At 48.5% G+C, this 10791-nt stretch overlaps 1 protein-coding gene across 1 annotated transcript; it reads left to right on the top strand.

Moving 5' to 3' along the window:
- Positions 1 to 874: 874 nt before the first annotated feature.
- Positions 875 to 9357, top strand: GSTP1 (glutathione S-transferase pi 1). Its single transcript, XM_044422747.1, has 7 exons — positions 875 to 1027; positions 1386 to 1424; positions 4004 to 4110; positions 5280 to 5367; positions 6109 to 6212; positions 7374 to 7481; positions 9071 to 9357. Coding segments are annotated over exons 1-7 (636 nt in total). The 5' UTR covers positions 875 to 1026; the 3' UTR covers positions 9260 to 9357.
- Positions 9358 to 10791: the final 1434 nt, after the last annotated feature.

Here is a 10791-nt window from a genome sequence, read left to right as displayed (position 1 = left end):
ACCACCCCCAAATATGGAGATTCAGAAGATGCCCAGTTCTGATCTGAAGAAACTATGTCCGGGATAATACCATATATAAATGCAAAACAAAGATTTATATAATGGATTTCCTAGCACAACTTTCCCCGGGGTGCTGCCTCCTGGATGTGCTGAGCTGCAACCCCCATGTTGCCTGGGAATGATGGAATTCTCATCCAACACATCTGGAGCATACAAGGCTGGGGAAGGCTGCGCTAGGTGGACCAAGGGTCTGACTCCGTTTAAAGCAACTCTGCATTTCCTGCCAACACATGGACAGATCTAAAGTAAATTCTTCCCAGAATCCCCATGCACCTACCTTGGATGCCTCTGTATTAACTTCCCGGTCTGTGATTATGAGGGAGTGGCCATGGTCCCTGGAACAGTAAGCTGGTTGTTAGTTGCCATCATGTCATCTCCACCTTATGGTGATCCTATGGATGAAAGCGCTCCAGAATGTCCTGTCCTTGACAGCCCTGCTCAGTTGTTGTGAACTCAAAGGTGTGGCTTCCTTTATGAAATTGATCCATCTCCCATTTGGTCTTCTCCTTTCGCTTCTACCTTCAACTTTCCCTAGCATTGCTGCCCTCTCCAGTGAGTCCTACCTTCACATGATGTACCCCAAATACAACAGCCTCAGTTTTGTTATGTTGCTTCCAGTGAAAGCTCTGGGTGAACTCTCTGCACATGTTCAGAGGCGCTTTCGTTAATTAGTACATGTTGTCCTCTAAATACACTGATCCCACCAGCATCTGGAGGCAGGGTCAGTGCGTGAGTGTAGGGAAGCCTTCGACCAGCCTGCCTTTAGCAGGACCCGGGGGAAACGCAGGACCTCGGGCACAAGGTCTTGGCGGTGCCTGCCACTTTAAGAGGGGCTCGTTCAAGGAATGCCTAGTGCCGCGTGACTCAGCAGTTTCGCCGCCGCGACGGACTGAGCCGCTTTGTTCCGACTCCAGAAGGAATCGTCCGCCTCGCTTCCGCTGCGCTTGGAACGGTTGCGGCTTCGACAGTGAGTGCTGCCCCCCAGCAACCCCCCTTCTGAAGTAGTGCTGGAGAAGGCATCCCTTTCCCGCTAGATTTTGGTGATAGAAGCTTGGCTCCCGTTTTAAGGGGTGCGGGGGAAGGTAGCAATTGCTGGGACCGAATAGATGGAGCCTCGCAGAAGGCAGCCTTCGTTCATGTGTCTGCTCAGAATTAATCCGTGATTAATTAATCAGTAGTCGCATTGACTATACAGGCGTGTATGGGATTGCAGCCTTAGGATCCTCAGGCATGCAAGTTGCCATGTGCAGTTCAGGGGACAGAAAAGGGGGCGGTGATGGCTTGCTAACAACCCTGTTCTTCTTTTCTCCTCGTTTTTCTTCCAGTGCCTGGCAAATGCACCATCACCTACTTTCCCGTTCGCGGTGAGTGCTGGAATGCCACGTACCTTTAATCAGAGGTTAACTTCACAGTCGCTTTTTGCTTTCGTTTTTATTCTTGACTTTGATTTTGTTTTGATTTTTTTCTTTATCTGTGAAATGTTACTGGTTTTATTTGTATATTTAACTATTAATTTAATGATTGCTAATTTGTTGGATTGTTGCTTTGATTTTTGTAAGCCGCCCTGAGATACTTTTGCATATAGGGTGGGGTATAACCAGGGCGTTTTTTGTCGTAGAACGCACCGGAACGGCGTTCCGGCACCTTTTTTTCCAATGGATTTTACGAAGTGATTTTGAATCGTAGCAGATCAGCAGCAAACATCATTAACATGGTGCCTGCGGGGGGGCGGGGGGCGGGGCTGGGTTTGTGTCCGCGATCTGATAGTGAGATATGGAGGGCGCTGCTCCTGCTCGGCTTGGGAGCTGCTCCGCTTGGGATTGGTGTGTGTGGTCGCGCGCTTACTGCCGGCGACGTGGGTTCAGGCACTTCTTTTTTTTTTTTTTTTTTACAAAAAAAGCACTGGGTATAACTATTTTAAAGAAATAAATGAATAAAAAATACTGGAAAGGACGGCGCTCAGAAGGCCTTTTCTTGTTTTTTATATTACTGGATGCAAAGAGTGGGGGCAGCTGTCGTTAAACTCAAGTATCTGGAAGCTCCATAATGCAAGAGATCCAACCAGAATTTTAAAAGAATGATAGATTTACAGCCTGGTCGGGTCTGTTTACTCGAAAGTAGGCCCTACTGAATTAAGTGGAATTGGCAGGGCACTCCTAACACCTGGGACTGCACCTAATTGGGGGGGGGGGAGGCAGTAGCTTGCTCTGTTGGACTGAGCCAGGTGAATGCGAAAGCCACAAATTCTTCATCAGTTGAGTTCCCAGTGTATTGGTTTGGCCTGACGTGTGCTGTATTGTGTTCTATTTTACTGGCAAAGTGAACGGGGAAGAGTCCAGCTCTTTACGACATCCCTGAGGATGGTCCCCTGAAGAACCTCCTCACTGGTGCTGTTGGGGTGGTACTTCAGAACAGATGTCCAGGGGTGCACTCAGCAGAATGAGCAGGAGAGCCTGGGAACACAGGCGGGCCGGTTTATCACATTTTCAAATAGACACATTACCCACAAGAGACCTCCACTCATAAGACACCCATTTGGTCCAGGGCACTGCTGAGTCTACTTTTATTTCTGCTTCACCTACAGGGCAGAATACTAGCCAGGATCTGAGGGGCCGCAGGATTATTATTATTATTATTTTGCATTTTCAGCTCCAAGTTTGGAGATAATGCTGCAGCCTCAGAACTTGGAATCTGCACACTGTTGCATCGAGCCAGGACAGAACCGCACTGGCTGCTCTCTAAAGTTGGGAAAGTGACCGCAGATGGGGGCAGGATGCAAGATATTCTGAAGCTGTTCCAGCTTCCTTCCCTACCCCTTTGCAATACTCCTGCTATATGAGCACAAACAAACAAAAAACTTTGTAGCAAAAATACAGAGTGCTGCTCCTTTGGATAGGATGCCTGTGAGCATTTGACTTCCATGTTGGATTCTGCCCTTTATCTGAAACCCATTTGCTACATACTTTCAGAAAGCTTATATACTGCAGGCTTGGCTACTTCCCCAAGGCATCCTTGTTGACTTTGAGATGGTGGAGCACCTCTGAAATCCATTTTATGTTTAAAGCAAGGTTGCAGAATCTCAGCCTGAGTGGCCCCGATTCATTCCTCTGAAGGAACCTTACAAGTTTGCAGTTGAAATCCTGGCAGTGGGAGAGACATCAAAATTAGGAAAGACAATGCTTTCCAGGTCTGAGTTAGTTTCTTATGCCCTGCTCTTAACCAGATTTACTCAGAGATAAATCTTCCTGTTGTTAGCTGGGACTTCTTAGAAAGACTCATAATAGATGTGATGGTAGCAGGCCCAGTTTCAATAAGGGGGATTTAAAGTGATGGGTGGATCAGGATGAAGATGACATGGGATGTGCCTTGGATGTCAGACTAGGACTGGGGAGACCACGGGACAGTTGTCACTCAGTCCAGTCTACCTCACAGGGTGGTTGTGAGCACAAACTGGTTGTGGTGAAAAACATGTACTCCACCTTGAGCTCCTTGGAAGAAACATGAGCTATCACTATAACTAAATGTGTTCCCCCCCCCCAACATTTCTTCCCCCCACAGCTGCTTTTCTCCCAGTTGGGAGTCAGCTCAGTAGCAGTCCACCGAGGGAAAAAGAATTGGGCGGAAGGGCTTCCAGCAGAAAAAGACCAGAGAAGGGTTCAGCCCTTCGAGCATAAGAACAGAAGGTGGAGTCTTAGGGCTGCGTATCTGCAGCCTAATCCTAATATTGTGTGAGTCAGATGCTGGAGAACAATACAAGGAGCCATTTTAAAATAAACCAGTCCTACCGTGGGAATGCTTATCTGCTTTAATGGCTGATCCTGAACGGTCTTGTTAACAATACCCTTGCCGCTCACCTGGGCTTCAACTTTTGCGCTCTTCCTCCTGTACTAGAGATGCACAGAAATGTGTTCCAGGCATGATGATGTGGGCTTCTTCCTCATAGGGCGTGGCGAGGCCATGCGCTTGCTGCTGGCTGATCAAGGGCAGGAGTGGACGGAGGATGTGATGACAGGAGAGATCTGGCAGAAGGGAGATCTCAAGAAATCATGTGTGAGTAAGGCAAGGTTGCGAGCTTGGCTTCATTGCAGGGGGTGACAGAGAAAAACGGATCCTGCCCATCTTTTCTGACTGGGCTTTGGTTGCTCCTCCTGACATACTCGAGCAGCTTTTCCCCAGACTTCCAGACACGTTTGGACTGCAACACCCAGAATTCCCAGTTGATGGCCCTGCTGGATGGGAATTCTGGGAGTTGCAGTTCAGATGCCTCTGAAGGCCACCAGGTTGGGGAAGGCTGACCTAGAGCAGGGGTGCAGAACTGCTTTCAGCCTGAGGGCCAAAGTCCCAGGGGAGGCTGCTGGCTCCAGTGCTAGAAGGGTAGAGTATCCACTCCAAGCTGCAATCTAAACTTTTAGGAGCCATCCATGGTGATAAACCCCATTCCCGAAATAGCTCCTTTAGTGCTTGGATGAAACCTCAGAGGGCCTCACTGGCAGTGACACCACCAGCCTCCTTTGTGCATTCCAGTGACGGAAAGGACTGAAGGGAAGAGGACCAGGACCAGAAAATACTGGCGTATACTTTAGCCAAACACTTTAAGAGAGACAGTTCAGTGCTTTAGAATGGGAAATACTGACAAACCTGTGAGACCACCAAATGATTAGTGACCAGGGGAAAGTGGATGGGGAAGGGGCTGGACTGGGGTCCCTTAGAGTTGGCCCCTAGGGACTGCACAGTGGTGTAATGGTAAATGTTTAGGTACAGCTACTTGTTATGGCAGTGCCCAAGCTACATGCCCAAGAAGCATCTTCAGGAATGTTGATCCATATCAACACACCTGTGCTAGCAATTTCCATGTCCAGCAGGTGCAAGTCTTTGCTAAACCTCATGAATCTTAATTGCCCAGTTAGCACCAGCTGCTGCCCCACCCTAGTTCTTTGCATTACAACAGGGAGCAATCCATGGTTGCTCTGGAAATCCATTTGTCCCCAGCTACTGGGGGGATTCGTGCTGAGCCCAAGGGGAACATGGAAGTCTGACGGTGGTGGCAGCTGATAGCAGTGCCCCCCGCAGATAAAGGCCTGCCAGGGCTGTGTCCCTGTGAGCAAGGGCTGTGCTGCATTGCTGCTCCTACTCTGCAGATCACAACCTCCCCACCCAGGTCCCCACTTCATTGAGGGGTGTAGATGCAGCATGGCTAACCATCCTCCTTTCCCCACCAGGTCTTCGGCCAACTGCCCCGGTTTCAGGATGGAGACTTTGTACTGTTCCAGTCAAATGCTATCCTGCGCTACCTGGCGAGGAAACACGGTGCGGTTTGGATATGTGGGGCAATAGCAGGGGTGCATGGAGCTGGACCTGTGACAAATCTGTCTGCCTATCGCCTCTTCAAGGGGCTGTGTGTGTGTGGTGAAGTTGCACGCATGTGAGTGTGCCTCCCTGGTGTGTTGGCAGAGAAAGTGGTGAGTGTGCTATGGTGGCAGCGGCATGAGAGCTCTGTTGTGTAGCCATGGCAAACATAGAAGAGTAAGGTAACAGGCAAAGCTAAGAATCAGAGAATGGACCACAGTGGTCATAATGCATACTGGGAAGTGCGATAGCTTAGTGGCAGAGCACCTGAAGTGCACGCAGGTGCAATCCCTGGCATCTCTAGGTAGGGCAGGAAAGACTTCTGCCTGAAACCCTGGAGAGCTGCTGCCAGTCAGTGTTGACAGTATGGGGCTAGATGGATGAGTGGTCTGACTCTTTCGAAGGCAGCTTCCTGAGTTCCTATGAACTATGTAAACATTCTGAACAAGAAATGAAAATTGCGTTAGGATCCAAGTTCTTCACTATCGGGGCAGCAGCCTGTGTGAAAGTGGATACATGTTTGGTAGCGGGAATGTACATTAACTCCCGACCCCCACAGAAAGCAACAACTAGGTGTGAACACGTGTTCGTGTGCACATGTATGCATACAAGTAAAAGCACCCAAGCACATGTACGTGCCTATAAGAGAATGGGGCTGGATGTTAAGATGCCCCCTTTCAACCTTTTTTCTTTGTTATTCAGGACTCTATGGCCAAAATCCACAGGAAGCAGCTCTGCTGGACATGGTGAATGATGGAGTGGAGGACCTGCGTGTGAAATACGCCCGCTTAATTTACCATAACTATGTAAGCAGGGGTGCTGAAGAGGGTCTCTGTGCTTCTCGCCATTAGAGTTGCCCCATTTATGGTTTTTTGGAAACTTTGACAATCCCAAGAAGAATGGGTGAGGAAGGCCGAGACCTCTTAGGGGAGGCAATTTTAGTGGGAGAATGGCCTAAATCAACCTTTCCCAACTTGATGCTCTCCACAAGGTTTGGACTTCAGTGCCCATCAGCATTCCTGGCCAGTGGACAGGAAGGCAGGAAGTTGCCATCCAAAATATCTAGAAGGCCATGTCAGGGAAGCCCAGCTCTTTGCATTTCAGTATCCAACCTGAAAAGTACAGTGCAGAACCCAATTAAATGAGCGTATGGTTCAGTTGAACTCCTGCCTCTTGGGATTGGGGAATGGTTTCACCATGAGGGTTCCTGTAAAAGTGACAGTGAAACTGGAGGAGAATAGAATCATAGAATCATACAGTTGGAAGGGGCTTAGAAGGCCATCAGGTCCAACCCCCTGCTCAGTGTAGGACTCAAGCCTCCCATCCAGCTTCTAACCATGCCTGACCCTGCTTCGCTTCCAAGATTAGGCAGGATCAGGCACTTCAGGCTATACAGAACCATCTTCTCCATCACTGGACTCCATTTCAGCCAGTGTGGTGCAGTGGTTAAGAGCATGGGACTGGGGCTCAGATGACCTGGGTTCAAGTCCCCGCTCGGCCATGGAGCCAACTGGGTGACTTTGGGCCAGTCACAGACTCTCAGCCCAACCTACCTCACAGGGCTGTTGTGGGGATAAGATGGAGGAGGAGAATGATGTAAGCTGCCTTGAGGCCTTCGTAGGAAAAAGGCAGGATATAGATAGATAGATAGATTTCTTCCTTTTTCTGAGGGTGTGGGTGGAAGTACTTCCTGTAAGAAAAAAGCACACTGGGGAGCCAACAGGTCAAGGTTCCTTGCCTCCACTGCAGTGGGTCCTATCAGCCAGGGTCAGAGGGGAAGTAGAAACAAAGGATGCCATCCGAACTCTACTTCTGCACTACCCACAGAGCTCTGGGCCTAGCTGTATCCATTCACCCAGACTCCCCTTTTCCCCCGAGGGGGTGAGATAATTGGGTTCTGTGGCAGGGAGGAGGCAAGCTTGGGAGCAGAGGGGCTTTTCTCTAAGCTAACCGCTGTCCCTTGACAGGAGGCAGGCAAAGCCGCCTATATTGAAGCCCTGCCAGGGGAGCTGCGTCCTTTTGAGAATCTTCTGGCTCAAAATGATGGAGGAAAAGCCTTTATTGTAGGCAAACAGGTAAGGTGGCTACTTAGCAGCGATGGATTCTGGCTTGGCTGGATTATGGATCTTACACTGAGTGGTGATAATTCAATGACTCTGCTTTTATCTCATCATTCTCTATTGCCACTACCTTTGGTAATGGAGGGATGTACTGTCTGTATTCGAAGCAAACCTTCCCTCCACTCTTTTCTGTATTTTCCCCTTCACCCTGGCTGAGTTTTCCTGTTCCTTCACTGAACCTGCGAGATACCAAAGTTACATATTGCCTGATGCTTCCACCCATAGCTCTGTCCTTCAGTATCTTATGCTTGTTTTCTACTTTCTAGACAAAGTCCAGCAAGACATTTATGGCCCTGCTGATTCTCTTCTTGTTACTTTTGACCGACAGTCCTGCCTTCAGGATTCTGCCAACAGAATCAATCCTGTTGATTCCCTATTTGCAAGCTGTGGGACTTGCTAATTCCATGGGGCAAACAGGTCCTGCTGTTCATTCAGTGGCAATTTCAGCACTTCCAGGGCAGTCCAAAACAAGTGGAAACACTTGTTTCTGGAAGAGGAAGCAGGTTAGCAGAGCTCATGTTAAGGAGCTTTGTTGTCCTGCCTCCTTCCAGAAATCAGTGTTTTTGCATGCTTTGAGGCTTCCCTAGGAAGTACTAAATCTCCCTTGCATAACCTGCTGGTCCCACTTGCACAGTGGAATTGGCAGGTCTTATTATTTGCAAGAAGGGAATCAGTGGGGTGAAGAGAAATTGGCAAAGGCAGAAGTACCCATTGGATTCTGCCCCCTCTGTCTAGTCCTGCTTGTAAAAACCTATCTTTTCCATAGGGAAGCTCAAATCCTGTGGTTTGTGTAAACCACACAGGGTAGTATTTTTTTGAGAATTTTTTGAGAATGTGGCATCACTGCTTTCTTTTTTCCTTTTTATTAAAAACAAAACAACTCTAATAAACAGAGCAAGCTAAAATAGACCAAGTTGCCAAGGGAATTCAATACAGATCCAAACTGCTTTTTATTTTTCAAAGTGAAAGCTGAGATGCTCAGGGAGCTGGAGTCTGCCCAATGCCCCAGTTTGCATTTTTCTGCAAACCCAGGGAACTGCCTCATACACAAAGCCGAACGTCCCCTACCATGGTAATGTGGTAGATTTGACCCCCAGAAAAACTTGCCTTCAGGCCATAGGGACCTTCTGTACGGTGAGCTGGATCTTGGTCTGTCTAGTATTGGTGACTTGGGTACCAGCAGCTCTCCAGAGTTTCAAGCAGGACATTTTCCTGTCCAACCCGAGGATGCTGGGGATGGAACTCTGGCCCTTCTGCATGCAAAGTGTCTTCTCTGCCACAGCCCTGCACTATTCAGACTTAGTTGGCCTTCCATTTGCATTGCACACGCACAAAACTTGAGTCAGGGACTGCTTCAGTAGAAGCTAAAACTATTGAACTGGCCCAGGTGTGTTCACAACTGTGTGCTGCAGTCCAGATTACAGCCGAACAATACAAACGTCCCCTCTGCTTGATCTAACTAGTGTATCCAGGGATAACAATGAGGATGTTTTACACTTGCCGCTGCTTGCCTTGGCACATGTCTCTTCTGCATTCTCCGCCAGATCTCCTTTGCAGACTATAACCTGCTCGACATTCTACACATACATCTGGTCCTGGCACCTGACTGCCTGGCTTCCTTCCCCCTGCTGGCTGGCTATGTGCAGCGGCTCAATGCCCAGCCACTCCTCAAGGCTTACCTGGAGTCGGATGCCCGTAAGCAGCGTCCCATCAATGGGAATGGCAAGCAGTGAGACTGATTCCTGCACCTACCTGAATTCAGTTTCTTGGTAGCAGCTGAGTCTTTGAAGTTTGGTAGATTCTGATACTAATAAAACCAGTTTCTAGAAGATGTCCTGTGTCTCTTTGCTGGGAGGGGAAAGTGACAGAAATCTGCAGAAGGCAGCTGTAATATAGGGAGGGACCGTTAAATGTCTGACTTAAGCAAGTTAGGTTCAGGTTCCAGCTGACTGGCTGATTCCTGGCTCTTTCCCCTTGTGGCAATAGAATTCCATGCCAGGAGCTTCAGCTAGCCAGCCACAGTGATCATTGGTCCTCCCATCTTCCTGTTTTTAAAACGGGTCAGTATAGTCTTGGGAGTCCCTGATTTAGGGTGGAACTGTGCCATGCAGGCTCATCCTCTCTCCACGCTGCTTTTCCCCTTTAAAATAAGAGATCTGACCATAAATCTTCCCCATTTCACGCAGATGCACTCCAGCACTTTCCCAACTAGAACTACACATCCATTTTGATGGTGGTGGTGTTGGAACTTGATTTATTATTTACTGAATTTGTCTAAAGGTGCCCATTACCAACATGCTTTCTAGAAATATTCAAGCCACTTTCCCTGTGATTGAGTTACCATAGCCTGCACTGCACTGGACAGCTGAAAGCTCATAAAACTGCCTACCATTGGTCCTAGCCAGGTGCAACAATTTCTGAATTTCCTGGGGGAAAGGAATCCCTGCTCTGCTGTGAAAGCCTTGAGCAATTGACTTTCATAAGTTTTCCCAGACTTCCCAAACTGGTGTCCTGCAAATGTTTTGGGTTACAACTTCTACAGTCCTAGTTAGTGTGGCCAGAGCTGATGGAAGTTACCTGATGTTGGATAACACCTAGAGGGTACTAGGTCTAGCTGATCTTACTGTGAGTGATATAAGAATGGGGATTTTTTTAAAAGGCTGCAACTATTCTCATTTTTAAAAATCAGAAAACAAATCACACTAGTGCCTGAGGACTGAATAATTTTAACAACATGTGCTGGCCCATTGGTGAGCTCGTGATAAAATGCTGCAGCCTCACAAGGAGGAGATAAGGAAGAGCAAAGCCTGGGAAAAGGAAAATGCTGCCATAACTGCAAAGGACGGGGCTTCATGGGGCAATGCATTTTCTCTGAAACCATCTTAAACTGTAAATTCAGTATAAGGAGGGGAAGAGGGCATTTTATACTTTGTGGAGGAGACAGCCAGGTTGGCCGACCAGTCGGCCTCCTAGCTCAGATCAACAACAAGCAAGCGTTGGTGTACAGATCACCAACCCAAGAGCATGGTAGTCGCTAGGGTAAATACCTGGAAGCAAGGCTGAGGAACCCACCAGAGGGGCTGCCGTTGTCCCCGGCTCCCAAACATCTGCCACCTGAGGCAGCAGCAGCCCCATTTTGCCTCATGATGGGGGTTGGCCTGTCTTTCGAGTGCGTGTTGGAATGGGCGTGCTTCAAGAACAAGGCAAGGCAGGAGGGGCCCTCCTTGGTGACTTGGAGCAGTTCCAAACAATTGTGCTAGCCAGG

The sequence above is a fragment of the Varanus komodoensis genome, unplaced genomic scaffold, assembly GCF_004798865.1.
Source record: "Varanus komodoensis strain SLA01 unplaced genomic scaffold, ASM479886v1 scaffold134, whole genome shotgun sequence".
Classification (NCBI taxonomy): domain Eukaryota; kingdom Metazoa; phylum Chordata; class Lepidosauria; order Squamata; family Varanidae; genus Varanus; species Varanus komodoensis.
This window is presented reverse-complemented; position numbering and strand designations above follow the sequence as displayed.